This window comes from Podarcis cretensis (assembly GCF_951804945.1).
Source record: "Podarcis cretensis genome assembly, chromosome: 15".
Lineage (NCBI taxonomy): Eukaryota > Metazoa > Chordata > Lepidosauria > Squamata > Lacertidae > Podarcis > Podarcis cretensis.
In genome coordinates this window covers 41398900-41422834 of record NC_137185.1, presented here as the reverse complement: position 1 = coordinate 41422834, position 23935 = coordinate 41398900, and the positions used below count along the sequence as shown (strand labels likewise).

Here is a 23935-nt window from a genome sequence, read left to right as displayed (position 1 = left end):
GTAGGTAGTTCTTTAGCTTTCCATTTAGATGCTATTACTATCCTAGCTGTGGTGGTCGCATATAAGAAAATTCTCTTTAAAAAAAAAAAAGAAAGAAAATTTTGCTTGTCTGTTTTCAATACCACAGTAGACATGCTTCCCCACAGGATGCTCCTGCGAGAGCCAGCGCTTTCATCTGTATTCCATTCTGGTTCTGTACTTATCGCTAGAAGCGGAGACCACAGCAGACTGAAAAACAGCACACATCCGACTGTACGTGGGGTAGTGCCCACCATTCCCAACCCCCCTGCGAAAAAGTGCTGTCTAGGTGCCTGTGTTGAACAAACAAATAGAAGTTCATATAGCCTATTGGAAATTTAGACCAATATTATATCAAGGGTGAGCTATAGAGTTTCTATATTGTTTATAGCTAAGAAGGAAGCTTGGGAATTGTGTGAGTGACCTTGATTTCTAGAGGCAAGCAATGGAAGAGAAACAACCAGACAAGTTACAGCCTCCAGATAAAGTATCAACAAGAGCAAAAATTAAACAACAGCAGCAGCTGCAGGCACAGCAGCAACTCCAGCATAGAAGAACATCATCAGCAGGACTCTCTGTCCCACAAGCCACAGAAAGGGAAGAATCAAAAGGAACAGGATCGGATTCTGCAACATTAGACAAGATTTTATCGGCTCTGCAAAATTTGACAGCTAAGATTGATCAAAATACTTCAACTGTTAAGGACCTGGGGCAAAAAGTAAACGATTTGGGGACGAATGTGAATACTAACACCCAGGCGATTGACAGACTGGTGCAGGAGTCTAAAGAGACAAAGAAGATAGCGGAGGAAGCCAAAGAGAGGGTATTGGCAGTAGAACAAAAGATACCACCAATAAATAAAAAATTGGACGAATACAAGGTACAATTCTCTTTGATTGAACTTAAAGAGAAACAGACCAACTTGAGAATTAGATCGGTCCCAGAAACAGAAGAAGGAGACTTGATAGAATTGTTGACATCGGAATTTGAGGAGTGCTGGGACCTGGATCCAGAGAAAGAAGAATTTAAGATAGTGAGTGCTTTTCGATTGGGAAGGGTTAAGAGGAAAAATAGGCCGAGAGACTGCTTGATTGCTCTAAGGACAAAAGAGGAAAGAGATAAAATACTGAGTCTACACTACCAGAAAGCACTCGATATCCAAGGGGTGAGAATTGAGATTTTTAAAGATATCCCGAAATACCTGCTTGATCTTAGAACCAATTACGGAAATTTGGTGGACCTGCTAAAAAGAAACGGAATTTTGTTCAGGTGGGAATTCCCACAAGGCCTCTCGTTTACATTTAAAGGAAAGAAAATTAAGATAAGATCAGAGGAAGATAAAGAGAGTTTTCTGAGAAATTTTGGAGAAGAATTACAAAGAGAGGCCAGAACAAAAGACTCGGAAATATTAGGACTGGGACCACCTGACTTAGGAAGAACTCTCTTGGGACTGGACCAACGGAAAGAGATACCGCCGACAAACCAAGAGCAACTTCTAGGAGCAACTGGTGGAACATCAGAATAACAACAACATGTCTCTGCAGATGTTAACTTGGAATGTTCGAGGTTTGAACTCCCCCAGCAAAAGGAAGAGGATTTTTCATATTCTGAAAAAGGAACAACTGGACCTAATTTGCCTACAAGAAACACATATAACAAGACTCCAAAGGAAATTATTGATAAATAAAAAGTTAGGCCAAGACTTTATTTCATCAGACAAAGTAAAAAAAAGAGGAGTTGTGATCTACGCAAAAGAGAAATTATCACCAAAGTTTCTCCTTAAAGATGAACATGGACGATTTGTGGCAATTGAAATACAACTCCAAGGAGAGAAATTAGTAATAATTGGAGTCTATGCACCTAATGAGGGGAAATCAGAGTTTTATAAGAAACTGCATGAGACGTTAATGGACTTTATAGATCGAAATATCATTTTGATGGGAGATATGAATGGCGTTGTCTCGACATATATGGATAAATCTGAAAGACAAGTAGTCACAAAAGATGGAAGACTACCAAAGACCTTTTTTGAATTGACAGACAATATGGACTTGATTGATATTTGGAGAACTAAAAATCCCCTAGGTAGAGAGGGGACCTTCTTCTCTGAAGCCAATTTGACCTGGACTAGAATAGACCAAATTTGGATTACAAGAGGGATGGCACCCAAGATTCGAAAGGTGGAAATCTGCCCCAAAATCTGCTCCGACCATAACCCAGTGAAGATGGATATGAAACTAACACCCACTGGTTCCTTTAGATGGAGAATGAATGACACCTTGTTTAGAGACTCTGAAATTGTGAAAAAGGCCCAAAAAACATTAAAAGACTATTTTGAGATAAATTTGAAGACTACCGTGGAGAAAAGAGTAATCTGGGATGCAAGTAAAGCCGTAATGAGGGGGTTTTTGATCCAGCAAAATGCTATAAAGAGGAAACTTCAAGAGGAGAAGAAAGAAAAGATTTTAGAGAAAATTAGAGAAGGCGAGAAGAGATTAAGGACTAAACCTAAGTCACAGGACATTCTACGAGAAATTAAATTACATCAGGCACAATATCTGAAAATGGTTAACCAGGATATAGAATGGAAAATTAAACAAATGAGACAAAAAACCTTCGAATCGGCCAATAAGTGTGGAAAGCTGCTAGCTTGGCAGCTGAAGAAAAGACAGAAGTTAAATACTGTTACCAATCTTGAAGTAAATGGACGAAATATACAAAACCCACGGGAGATTCAAGACTGCTTCCAGAGATACTTTAAACAACTGTATTCACAAGGGCCACAGAATGAGATCAAAATCGAGAAATTTTTGGAAACAAATGGATTACAAAAAATCTCCCAGGAGAATAAACTAATACTGAACGACAAAATTTCTGAACAGGAGGTTGAAGGCGCCATTAAGAACTTGCAACTAGGCAAGTCTCCAGGCCCGGATGGGCTAACCTCCAAATACTACAAAGACATGAAAGATTACTTAATTCAACCTCTAATGGAGGTTGGCAATGAAATTATGGAAGGGAAAAGAGCGCCGGAGTCGTGGAAAGAAGCTTACATCACGCTTATACCGAAAAATGAGATAGAAAAGACACAACTAAAGAACTACCGCCCCATATCCCTACTTAATGTGGATTATAAAATTTTTGCTGATATTTTAGCTAGAAGATTGAAAAAAGTTTTAGCAACAATGATTCATAAAGACCAAGCTGGCTTTCTCCCAGGCAGACAATTGTCAAATAACACGAGAAACTTAATTGACATTTTAGAAAAGCTACAAGTTAATATAAATACAAAAGCTGTTTTAATATTTATTGATGCGGAGAAAGCCTTCGACAATATTTCCTGGAGCTTTATGAGGAAAAATTTGCAAGGGATGGGGGTTGGAGAAAGGTTTGGAAACGGTATAGGCGCGATTTACTCAGAACAGAAGGCGAAATTAATAGTGAATAATGCAGTAACGGAAGAAGTTAAGATAGAGAAAGGGACACGACAAGGCTGCCCAATTTCCCCTTTGCTTTTTATTTCAGTCCTGGAGGTCTTGCTGAATATGATTAGAAGGGACCAACAGATTCAGGGTATACAGGTCGGAGTTAAACACTATAAACTTAAAGCCTATGCAGATGACTTAGTACTGACGCTACAGGAGCCAATCCCTAGTTCTAAAAGAGCACTGGAAATAATACAAGAATTTGGTCGGGTGGCAGGTTTTAAATTGAATAAATCAAAAACTATGGTTTTAGAGAAAAATCTGACAGCAGTAGAGAAGGAAAGGTTTCAGGAAGAAACAGGTTTAATATTGGTGAAAAAAGTGAAATATCTAGGGGTGAACTTGACTTCGAAGAATGTAAATTTATTTAAAGATAATTACGAGAAGTGTTGGTCAGAAGTGAAAAAAGATCTTGAAATTTGGACAAACTTGAAACTTTCCTTACTGGGTAGAATTGCTGTTATCAAATTGAATGTATTGCCAAGAATGTTGTTTTTGTTTCAGACGCTACAAATCATTGACAAAATGGACTGTTTTGAGAAGTGGCAAAAAGAAATTTCTAGATTTGTCTGGCAGGGCAAAAAGCCCAGAATAAAATACAAAATTCTTACTGACGCAAAGGAAAGAGGGGGGTTTGCCCTGCCGGACTTCAAGTTATATTATGAAGCAGCAGCTTTTTGCTGGCTGAAGGATTGGCTACTTCTTGAAAACACGGATATTTTGGATTTGGAAGGATATGATAACGTTTTTGGGTGGCATGCATACTTGTGGTACGGTAAGGCTAAAGTGTACAAGACATTTAAAAACCATATTGTCAGGAAAGCATTGTTTAATGTCTGGATGAAATACAAAGATTTATTGGAAAATAAAACCCCTAGGTGGCTCTCACCTATGGAAGCAAAGGCCTTAAAAAAACTCAATATGGAATCTAACTGGCCAAAATATTGGGAAATTCTGGAGCAGGAGGGAGATAAAATGAAATTGCAAAGCTATGAGAAACTTAAGGATAAGGTGCGAGACTGGTTACATTATTTTCAGATAAGAGAGGCCTATCATTTGGACAGGAAAATTGGCTTCCAGGTGGAAAAATCAAAGTTGGAAACAGAATTGTTAGAACCCAATGCTAAGATATTGTCGAGAATGTATAACTTGCTGTTGAAGTGGAATACTGAGGATGAAACGGTAAAATCTGCTATGATAAAATGGGCACAAGACGTTGGTCATAACATTATGTTTGTTGACTGGGAACAGTTGTGGACCACCGGTATGAAATTCACGGCATGTAATGCCTTAAGAGAGAATATTATGAAAATGATATATAGGTGGTACATGACCCCAGTCAAACTTGCAAAAATCTACCATTTGCCCGATAATAAATGTTGGAAATGCAAAGAAACTGAAGGGACATTCTTTCACCTTTGGTGGACGTGCCCAAGGATCAAGGCTTTCTGGGAGATGATATATAATGAACTGAAAAAGGTATTTAAGTATACCTTCTTGAAGAAACCAGAGGCCTTTCTTCTGGGCATGGTCAGCCAATTGGTGCCAAAGAAGGATAGAACTTTGTTTATGTACGCTACAGCAGCAGCAAGAATACTCATCGCAAAGTATTGGAAGACACAAGATCTACCCACTCTGGAAGAATGGCAGATGCAAGTAATAGACTATATGGAACTGGCTGAAATGACTGGCAGAATTCGAGATCAAGGAGAAGAGCAGGTGGAAGAGGACTGGAAGAAGTTTAAAGTTTATCTACAAAAACACTGTAAAATCTTTGAATGTTGAGGACATTGAAAAGGAAAGAAGGGGTTCTAGTGACTGAGTTAAATAAGAGCACAAAGGGAGGGATCAAGAATCAAAATGAATAAAGATTGAGCTTGCTGAACTAATTATTACATAGAATACAAGATCGGGAGGCGGGTGGAAGTAAGGAAAATAAGGTTTTGAAGGTTATAATTGGAAAGTGAGGGATTTTTTTTTGTTTTTTTATGTTAAAATCTCCTTTTTTCTCTTCTTTTTTTGTCTATGTCTTTTTTTTTTTTTTTCTTCTGTAATGTTTGTGAAAATTTTTCTTTTTGTAATGTTTGTGAAAATTTGCTTTTTTGTTCCTTTTTGTGAAAAATGCAATAAAATTATTTAAAAAAAAAAAAAATAAAATAAAATGCTCTAGCGAAGTTCACCACCTACTGATGGAATCCCTTCCACTGTCAGAAAGTTCTTTCTAATGTTTAGTTGGAATCTCCTTATAATTTGAAGTCATTGGTTTGGAAGCCAGACTTCATTTGTATCAATCCTTTCCAGCACAATTCCAAAAGTAAATTTAGTAACAATTTTTAGTTACTTTTTCTTCTTTTTAAGCGCAGAAGCGGACAATGGAAACAATGTCCTTCTTTCAGACTAGCTGTCAAATTTATCCTGTTCACTGTCGATGGGCTTTTGCAAACCGCTCCCAGGTTCAGAGACATGGTGCTTCAATTTTAAATTTTAAATTTTCACCTTCTCCTTTAGATTCTCCCCCCGCTTCCAGGGGCGATTAAATAATTTCAGTCAGTGGAGTTTTGGTCCTTTACATAAGACTTTCCAAAGACCTTAGTTAGCAACTACTTTGCTTCAGTCTATTTTCAGAAAGGGAAGGTGGACTTCCTGTTTGAGCCTTCCCCGTTCGGTGCCAAATTAACTTGTTTAAAAGTCCAATTTTCCGTTCTACTCACGGGTTGTTGTTTAAAATCCAATTGTCCACAGGAAAAAATCAGCGCTATCCGGCAACGGCTGTGTGGCTTCACTCCGTAAAAATAGCGGTCAATTCAAAACACCGTGCCGCTCACCCCACGTCACTTCGGACCCCCCCAAAAAAGGGGTTCCCTGCGAGTAGGGGAGGCGCTCCTGGTGTCAGCCGAATCCCATGTTCCCAGGCTTCCTCCGCCTGGGATTTTTAGAGGGTCTCCGCCTTCGCCGCGGCAGCAAGACCCGATTTTCGCGGAGCGGGTTCCTCTCTGTAAGAGGAGCTCCGCCATTGCCAATGGCGCTAACCCGGAAGTCCCGAATCCTTTCTGGCTTTAGTCCTCATTCTCTCTCTCTCTCACACACACACATACACTGTGAAAAGCCTACCAAGTGGCTCTCAGACAGGACAAAAGGAAATAAAAGTCTTTTTTTTAAATTTCATATTTATTAAGATTTTTGAATACAAATGCATAAATAAAAATTACTTATATCATAACATAGTTTCGTCTCTTCTTTGGACTCCCTCACATCTCCCACTCCCACTTACATCGTTACAGAAGATTTTTTCCAGGCAAATTACCCACTTGTTTACAATATTTATCTCCGCTCATTTAGATAAAATCTAACAATTCTCCAAAAAATTTATATTTTCCTTATTTCTCACTTATCGTCAAAATCAAATCTAATTCAATGGTAGGCAGTTATTTATGATCTAGCATCCTTCTTAGCATTCAACCAAATTACAGTATTTCTGTAAATAAATCTTAAATTTCCCCCAGTCCTCCTCAACCCTCTCTTCTCCCAGGTCTCGGATTCTGCCAGTCATCTCGGCCAGTTGCATATAGTCCATCAGCTGCATCTGCCACTCTTCCAGTGTGGGTAGATCTTGAGTTTTCCAATTCTTAGCGATGAGTATCCTTGCTGCCGTTGTTGCATACAAAAGGAAATAAAAGTCAATTTGTTCCTATGTGAGAAAACACTGCTATGTTGGTGGGGAACTGAGGAGCGCTGCATATATGCACCTGCATGAATCAGTTCTTCAACCAGTCTTTTCCCAGAGCGAGGGCTTTTTCCAGGTCTTTCTCTTCCAGTGTCTGATCTAGGACAAGACCTGAAAAGAATGAAGCTGGTCGGAGCACCGTAGCAACTGCTCCTTGGAATTCTGAGGCAGTTAGAATGCAGCTTGCTTTGAATGCTCGGAAGAACACAAATCATAACTCCAGAGTACTTGTCGTTTGGAACATTTGGCAACTGCTTAGAGGCAGTATGCATTCAAATACCAGTGTGATTCTGCAACTTTTAAAAGACACTTTTTTGTTAGATGTAAGCTTATGCAAAGATTTGGATACAGAATGTGGAAATAAACACCCCCGCTGCCAGTTCCAAAGGAATGAGCGAGCAAGATTTGAAATAAACCAGGGGTCAGCAACCTTTTTTAGCCGTCGGCCGGTCCACCATCACTCAGACCATGTGGTGGGCCGGACTATATTTTGAAAAGAAAAGAAAATGAACGAATTCCTATGCCCCAGAAATAACCCAGAGATGCATTTTAAACAGAAGCACACATTCTACTCATGTAAAAACACCAGGCAGGCCCCACAAATAACCCAGATTTGAATTTTAAATAAAAGGACACATTCTACTCATGTAAAAACACACTGATTCCTGGACCGTCTGCAGTCTGGATTGAGAAGGCGATTGGGCCACATCTGGATCCCGGGCCTTAGGTTGCCTATCCCTGGTTAAGGTCATATTGAATCCCTTCAGGCATTCAAAGATGGCGATCATATTATCAGTTGGAGAGTTGACAGGGTTTTTTGTTTTGTTGGACCCACTTTTTCTATTGAATTGATATTACCATGCTCCATTTGGGAGGGCTTTGCTTGTGATGCAGTTTTAATGGTTTTGTCTTTTTTCATAATTATGTGTTTTATTGCTGTAACATGGTGGGACCTTATAATGAAGACTGGGCAAGAAATCTTATAGGTAGATGGATCAATAGTCAGTCTAGCAAAACCAAATGTGTGTTTGCATGGGGAACATAATGGATAAGAGCAATCCAAACTATAGGAAGCTGCTGTAATATATGACGGGGTAAATGATGCTGCTGTAACTTACCTCTGTTTCAAACTCCATTGAGGAATGGGGCTACTGCTGGCCGGGCCAACTTGAGCCTGACGGAGAGAAAACAACTATTACACCACTCATTTTGTGAGTGTATTTTCCACTGGGTCATGTGCCTGAGCTGAGCAGAGTTTGGAATAGGGGCAAGTTCCCCCCTCCCCATTTCCATCTTCACTTTCCCAGAGCACCTCTTTTGGGGGACTAACTCAAGCCTTAGTCTTATGCCACATGAATGTGTTTCATCCCCTTTCAAAGACATCTAAGAGGATGGCCACCCAAGCAGCTTCTGACATCCATGTAGTTATCCCAGCCCGTTCCTCATCTTTAAAATGGGGCTATTGATAATGAATAAGATGAAAGACTTCTAAAGTATCTAGTACAATGAAAACTGCTACTTAAACGATTGTGAGGATATGTTGCACTCCAGAGTCACTAGCTAGATCAGAAACGTCACATTTCTCAGGAACTTTGGGACAGATGCAGTCTTGATGCAGCACCTTCTTAATTTATTAGTTTCTGCTAAAGCTGCCAGCATAGACTCTTCAGGTTGAATCAGTTGATCAGATTTATCACCTCAGAGGACAAATCAGATAAGGGGCTGTCTCTCTAAGGATCTCTTCAGTGAAGATTGACGCAAACAGTTCATTTAGTTATTCTCCAAAATTATTATCCTTCTCAATTGATCCTATTCCCATTCTGCCTTTTGGAGGGACTCAACGGATTCTTTGGCCCACTCCCACTCCCAGCACATTCATTCCCATTATTATCAGCTTTCCACACAGGCCCTTTCACTTCATCCTGCTCTTGCCTTGCTATCACTTAACATTAAACTCCCTCCACAATTGCTGGTGTAATCCAGCCAGGCAGTTTTTAGATTCTTATAATGTTTAGATTTTACTAAGATTCTGCAAGAGAAGATACACTTTCCTGGCATTTTGTTGTTGGAAATGAGAGCTATTGCTGACATTCTCCTGAGTCAGTTTTGGGTGTAAAATTTGTGGACTTGTAGAAAAACCACCCTCATGCAAGAAGTAAACTTTTCTGGCTCTAATCAAAATTCAAACTGGAGACAAATGCCCAGTTTCCCTTACCCACCCAAGCTCCCTCTGTTAAATTCAGGCTCTGGAGTTATTACATGCTAGCTGACACATAAGCAGAAGAGACAGGGAAGGTTTGTCTCCTTCCACCTCCTCTTCCATCTTCCTGACATTGTGGGGGGGGGGGAGCACTTTTTGTACCTCAACTCACTGCTAATTTGGGAGATAGAGATGCAAGAATACATGTTTCCCCTCTCTGTGTGCCCACTACTGCCATTGCCCACCAGGTAATAGAAGGAATAACTTTGGGCTGGCCTAGGGCTGGCAAAAATGGGAGGTGGCATTTCCTTAAGCCTGGGAAAGTTTAATGACCTTTTTCTCATGAGTTGTCACATGAGAAACATGAATAATGTCTGAATTAACCCTAAGAGCTCACCATTCTCTTTTGGAATGTTTGAAAGTATCGGATTGGATTGGATAACAAATCTCTCTCCCCCCCCCCCCAATTCCTTTCCTTTGAATGATATGAATTCTACCAGGGTGCCAACTTGAATAAAGTATTGGGGGGGGGGAGGTAAACCACAATCCGCATAATCAGTCACACGATGCAGTGCACGTGCAACATTTGAATGGCAATGCCCACCAACTGGCTCCTATGAATTCCACATTGCCAGTTGGTATGTCTTTTTTCGAGCATATAATCATCAAAGCATTGCCATTTTAGTTTTTGATTTGACTGCTGTCGTATGGATGCTGTTAATTTAGCCAATTTTAAATATTCATTTAATTTGAGAATCCATTCCTCCTTGGTAGGTAGTTCTTTAGCTTTCCATTTAGATGCTATTACTATCCTAGCTGTGGTGGTCGCATATAAGAAAATTCTCTTTAAAAAAAAAAAAGAAAGAAAATTTTACTTGTCTGTTTTCAACACCACAGTAGACATGCTTCCTCACAGGATGCTCCTGTGAGAGCCAGCGCTTTCATCTGTATTCCATTCTGGTTCTGTACTTATCGCTAGAAGCGGGGACCACAGCAGACTGAAAAACAGCACACATCCGACTGTACGTGGGGTAGTGCCCACCATTCCCAACCCCCCTGCGAAAAAGTGCTGTCTAGGTGCCTGTGTTGAACAAACAAATAGAAGTTTATATAGCCTATTGGAAATTTAGACCAATATTATATCAAGGGTGAGCTATAGAGTTTCCACACAAGAGGGCTCCAGAGGCACATTGTTTAATGAACACTTTGTGCTTTATTGGAAGTTGGAGACATAAATTGTAAACCTCTTGCTTCAACTGGCTAAGAAGAATTCAGGGCCAAGCTAGATAAGAGGAAGCAAAACATTCACACACCACACATACTCATCTGTCTAAAAGCAACTGTGAATTTGATCAGAGTAACTGTTGGGGACAGCCATTTTTTCCTGATGTGGCAGCTGCTTCCCTGCTCACCACCCTGCTAGATTCCTTAAAACATCCTATTATATTTGAATACAGGAGTGGGGAGCTGGGGGCACTGTTACGCGGTAGTTCCACTCCTTCCTCTTGGGTCGTGTCCAGAAAGTGGTGTTGGAAGATGAGTGTTTGGACTCTGGGACGCTCGCTTCTGGGGTGTCTCAAGGTTCTGTCCTCTCCCCCATGGTTTTTAATATCTATATTATTTAAATCGGAACCAGGGAAGGCGGCGAATGGGTGGGGTATAAATGATTATTATTATTAATAATAATAATAATAATAATAATGGAGCCAGTTGGATGATGGATGGCAGTTAATGGATTGAGGTTGAATCCAAACAAGATAGAAGTACTGTTCTTGGGGAAAAGGGTGTGGGTAGGTGTGGGGTTCTGAACAGGGAACTGTGCCCCTGAAAGTCCAGGTGCGCAGCCTGGGAGTCATTTTGGACTCACAGCTGTCCATGGAGGTGCAGGTCAATTCTGTGACCAGGGCAGCTGCCTACCAGCTCTATATGGTATGCAGGCTGAGACCCTACCTACCTGCAGACTGTCTCGCCAGAGTGGTGCATGCTCTAGTTATCTCCCGCTTGGACTACTGCAATGGGCTCTACGTGGGGTTACCTTTGAAGGTAATAATAATAATACCCCACTCATCTGGCTGGGTTTCCCCAGCCACTCTGCACAGCTCCCAACAGAATATTAAAAACACAATAAAAGATCAAATAATAAAAACTTCCTTAAACAGGGCTGCCTTCATATGTCTTCTAAAAGTCAGATAGTTGTTTATCTCCTTGACATCTGATGGGAGGGTGTTCCACAGGGCGGGTGCCACTACGAAGAAAACCCTCTGCCTGGTTCCCTGTAACCTCACTTCTTGTAGTGAGGGAACCACCAGAAGGCCCTCGGCGCTGGACCTCAGTGTCCGGGCAGAACAATGGGGGTGGAGACGCTCCTTCAGGTTTACTGGGCCAAGGCCGTTTAGGGCTTTCAAGGTCAGCACCAACACCTTGAATTGTGCTCAGAAACATACTGGGAGCCAATGTAGGTCTTTCAGAACCAGTGTTTTATGGTCTTGGCGGCCACTCCCAGTCACCAGGGATTGACAGTGTCTCCTTTAAAGCACGTGAATTCTCACAAAGAATCTTGAGAACTGTAGCTGCCTCTTTACAGAGCTACAATTCTCAGTACCATTGACAAACAACAGTTTCCAAGATTCTTTGAGGGAAGCCATGACTGGTAAAGCGGACAGAGTGCTTTCAATGTATAGCATAGATGAGGCCACAGTTTCAGAGCAGCCAAACAGGGCTAATGTAAATGGAATAATGTGGTGGCTATTATTCTCTCACCATTTGAGATGAATTTTATGAAAGATGGATTGTTTAATGTCAAAAAGGTTGTTGGTTGGCATTCTGGGTAATTCCTCTGACATATTTATGGACATATTATTTATAGAGATCTATACAGGGTTTGTATTGTTCCTTGGTTCTAGATATTATTGGGCAATTTAGCAGTCTGGGGAGAAGGGAAACACTCTTGATTGATGACATTGAAAGTTAAGGATGTCAGCAAGTCCTTCAAGAAATGGTCCCCAAGCACCTGTTCACTGTAACTTATGTCTTCAGCACACAGCACTTTGATTAAAACCTCTCATCACAGTAAATCAATTGCATCTCAAAGAAAGATGGGAAACTCCCTCCCAAACTAGAGGGACAAATCAATTATTCTCCCTTTTTGCATATTCAGATTCCATCTACATATACACAGCAATATTATTATTCTGTGGAGATAATTAAAATACTGGAGGTAGTGGGAGCTGGGTGGCCACTTATGCATCACCAAAAGAGGGAAGATGCATCATTAAATAAGAGGGCACAGATTCTTGCATCTACAGTTTAAAAAGAAAGAAATGCAAATTAATAAATAATTAACTGGATTCAGAAAATCTAAGTTACTACCAGTCAGTTGCTAATCTCCCCTTCCTGCCAAGTTGGGATTCAAGGTGGCTTACAACATTTAAAAACATCAGTTATAAAATAATAAATAATAAAAACAATCTACTTAAAAACAATACTTTAAATACATCACAGTATATCTAAAACCAGCAATTAAAATAGTATTTGTACTGAAAGCAGCTCAGTCGTCAGCATCATTTGCATCTTCATTTCCCAATGCAAATATTCTCCATATATTTGACACAGTCAGGCTGAAAGAGAGTAGGGGGCTCAAAGTCACCTTTGCACAAAAACTAAAAGGGGGAGCAGAAAGAGCCAAAAATATAAACAGAAAGGGGCAAAAATATAAACAGTCCAATCCTGTATGCTTATACTGCAAAGACTTGCAATGGTTTACTCTGAAGTAAGCATGCAAAAGATTTGGAGTGCAGCCATGAAGCCCAGTCCTGTGCATTTGCCTGTGAGCAAAACCTTAACTCCAGCGTGAGTAACTTCAATGTAAATCTGCATATATGATTAAAGGTAAAAGTAAAGGTACCCCTGTCCGTACGGGCCAGTCGTGACCGACTCTGGGGTTGCGCGCCCATCTCGCTTAAGAGGCCGGGGGCCAGCGCTGTCCGGAGACACTTCCGGGTCACGTGGCCAGCGTGACAAAGCTGCAACTGGCGAGCCAGCACCAGCGCAGCACACGGAAACACCATTTACCTTCCTGCTATAAAGCGGTACCTATTTATTTACTTGCACTTAAGAGTGCTTTCGAACTGCTAGGTGGGCAGGAGCTGGGACCGAAAGACGGGAGCTCACCCCGCTGCGGGCGATTGGCAAGTCCTAGGCGCTGAGGTTTTACCCACAGAGCCACCCACGTCCCTGCATATGTGATTGGGGATGGGCTTTAACAACCAAATAAATGGTGGTGGTTGAGAAATAAAAACAAAATAAAAACATCAATTTGTTTAAGTGTGTGCTTGCGCAAACAAGCACTCTTGGGAACTGTGGTGGTGATAGAGGAGGCATAGCAATAATTCCTGGTGAAATCAAAGAGAAAGAAGAAGTAGCAGTGGCACAGTTGAAGTTGAAGTCACTGATGCTGCTGCTTCTGGAAGGTTTCCTGGTGAGGGTGCCTTTTAAGCCAGGAAGGGAAGGAATAGTACAGAGCCGGAGGATCTTTCTACAGAAGTGTAAGCTGAGAGAGGAGGGGCTTGCCTGGCTTGGGGCAGGAGGGCTCTGCAGGGTCCTAGGCTTTGAGAAGGAGCCCTCACATCATCCCAGATGCCACTGCTGCAGCACCCACAATCCAGGCGTCCAGGATGAAGACAGAACCCTGCAGTGCCTGTAGAGAAAGAAGGACTGCCATGGCCAAAAAGTCCCCCACCCCCTGCCAAGGCAGTTTTCTATTCTTGTGGCCTTTTTAGACTCTTAAAGTTTACAAACTTGTCCCCCCCCCAAAAAAAAATGTGCTCCTCAAGTACATGCTCCTGGGACAATCTCCCTGGCTGCACCCCCCACAACACACTGCTGGTGCTAAAAAGTTTGGTCAATAACCAGCCCTGCATTATTTCTCTCCCAGTCTATCTATTGTTGATGGATGATGTGGCGGCCTTATATCAAGTGAGACCACTGGTGGGTCCAGCTTAGCGTAGCCCACCCTGACTGGAAGCAGATCTCTAGGGCTGAGATGTGGGACATTCCTGGCCCTCCCCAGGGATGCTGAGGACTGAACCTGGGACATTCTGCATGCAAATAGATGTGGTACCAGTGAGCTTGTGGCTGATTCTTGGGGAGTACTTGGGTTTTCAAAGAACTTTGAATGTTTCCAAGGAGTGGATTGGTGAAGGGCAAGAAGAGAAGGTGGCCTTCTGGCTTTAGTCAAAACAAAATAAAAAAATTCCTTCCAGTAGCACCTTAAAGACCAACTAAGTTAGTTCTTGGTATGAGCTTTTGTGTGCATGCACACTTCTTCAGATACACTGAAACAGAAGTCACCAGACCCTTCTATATAGTGAGAAGGTGGGGAGGGGTATTACTCAGAAGGGTGGTGGGATTGGGTGATTGGCAGATAGCTGTGATGAGCCTGTTGACGACTCTTAACAACTGCAATAGGTCTTACAGGAAAAAGCAAGGGTTGAGAAGGTGAAAAATGGCTTTGTCATGTATAATGAGATAAGAATCCAATGTCTTTGTTCAGACCAGGTCTCTCCATGGTTTTAAGTTTGGTAACTGGAACTTCTGGCTTTAGTATGGCTACAGTGATATGGACTGCTATAATGATATAGGTCCTAAGAAGTTGAGAACCACACAACCCTGAATTGACTCCTCCGTCTACATTTGAGCTTTCTGCATTGCAGCTCCCTGCATGTTTCCATTTTCCCCTCAAGACCCTTGAGGACTACATGCTTTCTTTGTTTTTAAAGAAAAGACAGTTGAACTTCTACGGTGATTAGATTCTGCATTGTGCAGCAACATACACATGGTCCTGGGTGTTGTGTGAGTCACCAAGGAGATCATGAGCATTTTGACTGCACAGTTTTTAACACCCCCTGCTGTCTCTCATTAAACCTCTGTAGACATAACAAATTTGCACTCTGACTCAGCCTAGCAGTGCCTTGCTCCCTTTATGATAAAGTGGTGCTCTACCTTCTGCTGGGAACTTACGTGCATCCTCTTTGTGCACACCTGTCCTCGTGAGTGAGTCTCTTGACTTGCCGCACTGAATGCTAATGACAGCTGTGCCTTGGTAAAAAGGGGGCCTCTTCATTACTTCATGCTGTCAGTGCTTTGTTGGTAGCTATGGAAATGGCACCTTCTGCTCCTCCATTCGTTCCCTTTCATATTTGAGCACTGGAAATAGAACCATGGGGGTAAACACAGCTGATGAACAGACATGTCGCTGAAGATGCAGACTGCAATATTTCTTCAGCCTCCTGGAAGGAGGAAATGCTGCGGCTGCCATTCGCAGGTGGAGAATTCTGAATTGGTGGGGAAGGGGAAATGAGGTAGGGAGGACCAAGAGCCACAGCTTGGCAGACGAGCTCATGCTTTGCACACATACAGTGCCAGGTCAGCTAGAGTGGGTGCTAAAATATGTATGTCTCACCCTTGATGGATCAGTGGTCTGATTCAGGAGGGCAGCTTCTATGTGTTGCAGTGAACGTTAGTTTTACATATTTGTGTAATTATTTTGTGTGTTTATATTTACTTATGAAAGTGGAATGGGGTATTGGGTTGTTTTTGTTTTGATTGTGCATTTCATGTTTTTATGTTGTGATTTTATCCTGTGAACTGCCCTGAGAACTGTGGGTATAGGGAGGTATACAAATTTAATAAACAACAACAATAATGTAAACTGCCCCCCCAAAGGGTCTCTGGCACCACTTCCCCCATTAAAGCCAGTTGAGGAGATGAAAGGTATTCAGTTTATTGAGAGATGCATCAATCAAGACACAGGGTGATTTTCACAAAGCCTGTGTGCCAAGCGTTGGGAGAAGCAGATACTTCTACACACTGCAAAAATACCTGGGCTTGTGCCCGATCCCTATAAGCTTCCCTAATTGGTTAGAATCCTGCATGGACAAAACATGCTAAGCTCTCATTGGTCTTCTCCCCATTTTGTGGGGATTCTTGTGTTTTTCCTTCCTTGCATTTGCAGTTTCATATATGATTTTGGCAAAACCTCTAGCTTCCTGTTATGCCTTATAGTTTACATTACCTAAGTACTTTCCAGACCCTAAAGGTCACATTTACAGTATTTTGCTAAGCTGGTAGATTCTTATCTCTATTACTGGAGCTATCTGCAAACTAATGCAAGCATAGCAAGGCTTCTGTTATACCATAAGGGAAGGGGGCAGTTACAGAACTTCGTAATAGAAACATCCTGGTGATAATGATTGTACACTCATGTCCACCTAGCCCTGAATCCATTGTGGGCTGGCTATCATTAACAATAAAGATTTATATACTGTCAACTCTTTCAATATACAGTGGTGCCTCGCAAGACGAAATTAATTCGTTCTGCGAGTTTTTTCATCTTGCGATTTTTTCGTCTTGCGAAGCACGGACTTTGGAAAAGCTTCAAACATCACCAAAGTCTTCAAAAATCTCAAAAAAGGCTACCACACCGCGTGCTATGAGTTGCTCCTCGAAGTGAATGCACAGTTTTAAGAAAAAGGAAACAAACTTGCAAGACAAAGGAAACAAACTTGCAAGACGTTTCCGTCTTGCGAAGCAAGCCCATAGGGAAATCCGTCTTGCGAAGCAACTCAAAAAACGAAAAACCCTTTCGTTTTGCGAGTTTTTCGTCTTCCGAGGCATTCGTCTTGCGAGGTACCACTGTAACAAGGATATATACAGCAATATATACAATAAAACGTAAAGCACCATGAGAATGGTACAAAATGATCTTTAAAATGGCTGATCAAAAAGCTTAAACGGTTGCAGAGGGCCTACTAAGGTTATTCAGGCCTAACTGCTGACTGTGGAGTCACTCTGACATGTGACTTAGCAGCCATTTTTTCTGTGTGTTCTCTGTCAGATTTCAGTCACTCAGAGTCAGCCTGCCTCAGTTGTGAGCAGTATGTAATCCCAGTCAAATTGTTTGGAACCATGTTGTTTATGAAGAAGTTTATTTTAACTCAGTAAAGAGCTTATTCTTTAAAATTCTGCATTATTAATTTACGCTGTTGGTGGAGACAATTGCCGGCTCATAATTCCAGTGCTCAAAAGCCTGCAGTGGTTGTCCATATGCTACCAGGCCAGAGTCAAGGTGCTTGCATTAATTTGCAAGGCCCTTAACAACTTGGGTGCAGGATATCTCAGGGACCACCTGATCCCTTATATCCCTCCTTGATCATGAAGGTCTTCCAGGGAGCCATTGTTAGTGGTCCCCCAGGGCTCGGGTGGATGCCTCTGATCCACCAGGTGCTGTTCATTCAGTACTGCAGGCCTAATTTTGTGTAACTCCCTTTCAGTTGGGATCAAATAGGCCCTCTCTCTGTTGAACTTCCAGCACTTATTGAGGACTGTTTTTTAAAAAAAAATTCAGAAGGTTTTAAATATTGAGTTCTGATTTTACATTTTAAATTCATTTTTACCCTTATTGTACAGTGGTACCTTGGGTTACATACGCTTCAGGTTACATACGCTTCAGGTTACAGACTCCGCTAACCCAGAAATAGTGCTTCAGGTTAAGAACTTTGCTTCAGGATGAGAACAGAAATCGTACTCCGGCAGCGCAACAGCAGCAGGAGGCCCTATTAGCTAAAGTGGTGCTTCAGGTTAAGAACAGTTTCAGGTTAAGTACGGACCTCCAGAACGAATTAAGTACTTAACCTGAGGTACCAGTGTATTGGGTTTCCTGTACACCAGTGCTTCGTAAGCTATCTGATGTGATATGCTGTCAACCCCCCCTCTAATGTGCCAGGAACTGGTCGAGCCATTGGGGACCAGTGGCCAATGGCTTGTGGACTGCCACCAGCCCATGGACCACCACTTTGAGTAGCCCTGCTGCAGGCCACTGGGAGATGGCCTTGATTAAGCAGTATACAAACTTTTGAAACATACAAACAAAATAAATAAAAAAAATCCTCATTTTGACTGTATGGCTTTTAATTGAGAAACTGGCTGAGTTACTAGCATGAATCTCAGTTTGGGCCAAGACACCATTTCCCCCAAACCACCCCCACCTGCCTCACAACTGGTGTGAAATAACCCAATGAATATAAGAAAGCCTATCCAGACATGTAAATTTGATGTATATTTTAGTATGTGGGTGTACTTTATTTAAAAACAACATCCCTGCTGTATATTATTTATAGTTTGAATTTTTAATGGCAGACTTAAGGTATATTTTATATTTTATGTAAGCTGCTGAGAGGTCAGGTGTGGGATACGTGGAAATATGGCTGCCAACTTACTGGCACTGCTGGTGCAACACTCTTCTTTAGCAGCAATCAGAGCACTTGTTTAAATATTGAATTATCTGTTCAGCAGCTTACCACACAGTCAATTATCTCTTGTTATAGGCCTTTTGTTTTCAGCCATCATTGTTTGGCTCTTCTTTAATTTCTCTCTGGAGCAATTAGACATTCAGTGTTTTCAAGTTCTGTGGCTGCTGGATTCTTGCCCATCCTGCTTTCTGCGGGAACATTTAATTGGGCAAGACGTTCACTTCCGCAGATTCCATTGTGCTCCTGATGGCTTTGGAAGGCCACTTGTCCCTTAAGAGCTGCCTTGGTCAAAGGGTAGGCCATTTGGTCGGAAAACTTCAGATTCCATCCGAATGCACACTATCCAACCAGTGCTCTTTTTCTAGAAAAGAGATGCCAGAATTCACCATGAATGCCTCCCTTCTTCTCATCCACCTGAGAGGAGCCAGAACTGAGTTCCAATGAGTTCCGGCCAGTGGCGTAGCGTGGGTTGTTAGCACCCGGGGCAAGGCAAGTAATTTGCGCCACCTAACCCGTGGATTTGCACCCCCTAACCCTAACCCCCAGATGTTGCGCCCGGTGCGGCCGGCCCCCCCCTGCACCCCCCATGCTACGCCACTGGTTCCGGCTGAAAAAAAGCCCAGAGTCCAAATCAGCCACAAGTTTCCAAATTATCTTCAAGGGCAGCCCCATAGAGCACATTGCAGTAAGCTAGTCAGTTAGTCAAATAAATTGAAACCCATACCATTTTTTACTCTAGACCACTGGTTGGGAACTTCAAGCCAGGGGTCTTAATGTGCCCCTTCAGGACTCTCTGTCTAGGCCTTGGGGTTTTCTGTAGACCATGCATGCCCCTTTCTAGGCCACACCCCACCCTGACATTATCCCATGCCCTCCTCAAATGCCTTTGCCTTGGTTGAAATATGTCACCGAATTGTCATAATGCCTCTTGATTCCTTCATTGCTTCATTGGGAATCTGGGACAGAGAGACATAGGTACAGGAACCACTGGCTTGCCATGGCTGGAATGTAGCCTACTGCACAAAGGTAATTCCCTATAAGCAGAAAATGGCTGCCCACCTTTTCTCTAATCTAGATAATATGGCCCTCATGATAAATATTTCTGTATGCAATTTTGACTAATATGCTAACTTTGGCAAGCGATTTCCCAAAATGCAATGTTTTTTGCATGTTATTTTATCTAATACAGTGGTACCTCAGGTTACATACGCTTCAGGTTACAGACTCCACTAACCCAGAAACATTACCTCGTGTTAAGAACTTTGCTTCAGGATGAGAACAGAAATCGTGCTCCAGTGGCGCAGCGGCAGCAGGAGGCCCCATTAGTTAAAGTGGTGCTTCAGGTTAAGAGCAGTTTCAGGTTAAGTACGGCCCTCCGGAACGAATTAAGTATTTAACCTGAGGTACCACTGTACAAGCTTTTACATGCACATGTTACACTAGTATATACATTTTTTTTGGTACAGATGACAGCACTACAAGATTTAGAAAAATGTGAATTTTAAATCATATTTGTATTTTGGTTTGCATATTTTTTTTGAAGTGTGAATTAGGTAGGTTCACCTTTAAATGAGAACCAAATCAAATTTCTCCCCTGTCCCTATCTGGAAGGCATTCCTGCTTCATATCATTTTCCTATCCTCCCCGTGCAATAATATAACTTTGAGGTGATCCAAGACTCCACAATGCTGTTTAAAGTTCAGAGCTGTTTATACTCTATGCATTCCCAAGAGCATCACCTCCTTCTAGATCTCTCAGCAGGGGCCTGTTATTCACAGACATGATGAATATTCAGCATTCGTTCCAAATAATGGTCACTATACCTTTAAGCCTGGCAACGGCACTCTCAGAATTTCAAATGACACATCAATAGGAAGTAGCTGATTAGAATTCTAAGGATGTGGGCTTCTTTGAAGAGGTAGTTTGGTACTGTAGTGGCTGTCATGTGAATGGGGGAAAGGAGATGGAATAGATGTGTTAGCCTACACCTCTCCCTGAACCACTGAATGTTTCATCAATAGCGTACCATGCAGGTACCCTACTGGATTACCAAATAGGCAGAGTTGGCATCAACCTATGGGCCTTTTAGGGGACTCGCGACAATGGATCAAAATAATATTGATTTGATCTTGAAACAAAATTACAAAAGCCTAGTAGGAGATAATTTGCAAGCTGCCTAGGGGCCTCCACAGGGTTTAATCTGGCAGAGGTCCATGGGAAGTCAAGGGGATAGTTGTTCCCCTAAATGAACCATAATTCTCAGGATCACAGATTTCATTTTTAAAAAGCAGACGTTTCTAGCATTTGTAGAATGTGAGACAAAATGGAACAGCAGAGGGGAGAGCAGCATTGAGCCAAGGTGAATGCCCTACGACAGGGGTCAGCATGGTTTACCTCGCCTGGGCCGGTTCACTCCAGCGCAGATCTCTCCGTGGGTCGGATTGTGCTCACACAGGAACGCATGCTCCTGCAATTTCTGGCGTCCGTGCAGACACAATTTCTGGCATCTGCGTGGACACGATTTCCAGTGCCATGGAAGTGAGTTCCTGCGCCACGCATTGCCGGTTTAGCACAGCTCGTGGGGGCTCGTCGAGCAGGTGGCTCGGTTCGGGGGTGGCTTGGGGGCCTTAGGTTGCCTACCCCGCCCTTCGATATTTAGGCACTTCCAGATTGCTTAGATACTCCATAAGCGTTGAGAGATACCTGCTGCAATCATTGACAATAAAAGATGGGGACCTATCCAGATCCATTTGGCGTTCTGTGTCTGTGATACACTGTTTGATGGCTGACTTAGGCTGCTCAAACCCCATTCTGAGCAATTCTTCAAGAGAAAAGCCCAGAGCTAGAATTTAGGTCATAACTGCCTGATACCATGCAGATTGTTCCTTGAGAACAATGGGAGCAAGCCCAGTAGGAAAAAATGAGAATCTTAGCCAGTAGTTGAGTATAGACATCCATATTCTGGCCTCTTTGCTCAAGAGACCTGCCTCCAGCCTCAAGATGACATTGGTGACACATTTAGGGACCTGAAAGATTGATCTTATAAATTTAGATTGGATGCACACCAGCAATGTCAAATTTGGAAAGGAACCTAGCTGGGCACCATATAAGAGTTGGGCAACAGACTTTACTTCAAATAATCTCAATGCTGCTGGTGTATAATGGTCTCCTTTAGATCTGAAGAATTTTTGTATATCCATTGAGCTCCTCTGAGCACTGCTAGTAGCATAGTCTCCACGCGCTTTCCTGCTTCCTGAAGCATGAAAGACTATACCCAGGTATTTGGAGCAGGAGACCTGTTCTACTTTATGTCCATCTATAGTCCAGCAGTGTCCCCTGGGTCGTTGTTTTTTTAAAGCAGATGCCATAATTTTAGTTTTCTGGTGACTGAGCACTTAGATGGTCTTCTTTGCAGAAAAGAGATAAAGCTCTCAGCACTCTTTTAAGGCCAATGGGAGCAGGACAGTGATGTCTCTTCCAGCTAGTTTTTTGGGGTGGAAATTATTGTTGCGAAGAAAATCCACCATAGAATTGATACAGAAATTGAACAGAAGTGGAGCCAGTATGCAGCCTTGTTTAACTCCCTTTGCAGTTTTGATTGCTCTAGTAAGATGACCCTGAGGAGTATTTATCTTACTTTTAAGAGAAGTCCCTTCATGCAGCATTCAAATTAGGTAGATAAATCATCTATCAATCAAAGATGCCTCCAATTTTTTTCCACAAATTGGGTCGGGATATGGAATCAAATGTGGCTCTAAAGTCTATGAAGGCGGCATATGGGGAAGTTCTTTTACAAGAGAAATATTTCCTAATCAAATGAGGTAAGATGAAGCATTGATCGATAGTGGATCGCCTTTCCCTAAAACCAGGTTGTTCATCTGCTAGAATGTTCTCTTACTCCAACCAGTCCAAGAATTTCCTTTGTAAATGTCTTGCATAGAGCTTGCTGATGGTATTAAGTAGCCTGATTGGTCTATAATTAGCCAGATCATCATTTGACCCTTTTTAAAAAATGGAAGCAATGACTGCCAGCCCCCAATTTAATGGGGGCTCGTCCATGGAAATCAATGCAAGTAAAGAGAGAGGCCAGTATAGGAGCCCAGAAGTCCAGATTGCTTTTAATAACTTCTGGTGGGATGAAGTCCTCCCTAAGGCCTTCCCAGGTTTTAGTTGGGCTACAAATCTATTGATTTCAGACACAGATACGGGTGGCCATGTTGGAAGATGGTCTATAAGGTGGCAAGGATCTTCTTTTCCAGAGTTATTTTTCCAAGCATATTCATATTAAAATAATTTATCTGGGCTGCTGGGTTTGAAATCTAACAATAATTTGATTATGATACTGATGAATTCCTAGATGGCTCTTCAATTTCCAGGGTAGTTTACAAATAGAATAATGCATGACAATAGTTGGTAAAGAAATATAAAGTCAAAGGCAACAAAAAGTAGTTTAAAGCAGCAGAAAAACAGACCTTAAAAAACAATTTAAATGCATTGGGGCATAAAATGGCCTTTGTTTGGTACCAAAAGAAAGCAGAGTATAGGTCAGCTCCATGCAAGCCTACATGGGGTGGAGGGGAACTGTCAAAGGGTGAGTATCAGAAGCAAAATGCCCCTCTCACTCCCTGGTTTATTAGTTATTTTTCATCATTTTGTTTTTATCCTGCCTTTCCTCCAAGGAGCTCAAGATGGTGTACATGATTGCTCTCATCCCCAATACATCCTCATAACAGCTCTGCAAAGTAATCTGAGAAACAGTGACAGGCCCAAGGTTACTCAGTGAACTTTGTGGCATAAGTGGAGATGTTGTTGTTTTAAAATTTTCAAAACTTTATTGTGAAGTTTAAACAACAGCCCAGTCATAAATATGAAATAAACCACCCAGTAATAAACATGGAATAAAATAAAATGTATTTTAAATACTGTACAAAAAACTCCAGGCAATATCAGTTTGACATTAACCACAACACCACACTGGTTACCACTGGTTGCCATTGACCTTACCTTGGGTGGCAGTGGGGTGGCTCAGGGGAGCACATTGGTAGATGGTGGCAATGCAGGGGCAGATGGATACAGGAGAAGATGTGCCTCCAGGTACCTGGACCCCCAAGGCACATGATTCTTAATAGGTAAGCACCACACTGAACTGAGTTGGGGAATGGGTTGGGGTCCAACAAAGTTCTTTCAACACCAGCATGGC

The 23935-nt window shown here is 42.0% G+C and overlaps 1 protein-coding gene across 7 annotated transcripts in view; it reads right to left on the bottom strand.

Moving 5' to 3' along the window:
- Positions 1–19587, bottom strand: part of LOC307203924 (claudin-34-like) — a 91160-nt gene extending 71573 nt beyond the window's left edge. The window contains exons 1-4 of one of the 7 annotated variants that reach the window (XM_079955214.1): positions 19460–19587; positions 18784–19096; positions 15446–15631; positions 8346–8401 (exon numbers count right to left, since the gene is read on the bottom strand). In XM_079955214.1, the coding sequence (XP_079811340.1) occupies positions 8346–8401; positions 15446–15451 (62 nt within the window). In that variant the 5' untranslated portion in view covers positions 15452–15631; positions 18784–19096; positions 19460–19587. Of the gene's footprint in view, positions 1–8345; positions 8402–10068; positions 10509–15445; positions 16763–18783; positions 19182–19459 lie in introns of those variants that run through there. The other 6 variants (XM_079955215.1, XM_079955213.1, XM_079955212.1 and 3 more) reach the window with 6 other exon arrangements.
- Positions 19588–23935: the final 4348 nt, after the last annotated feature.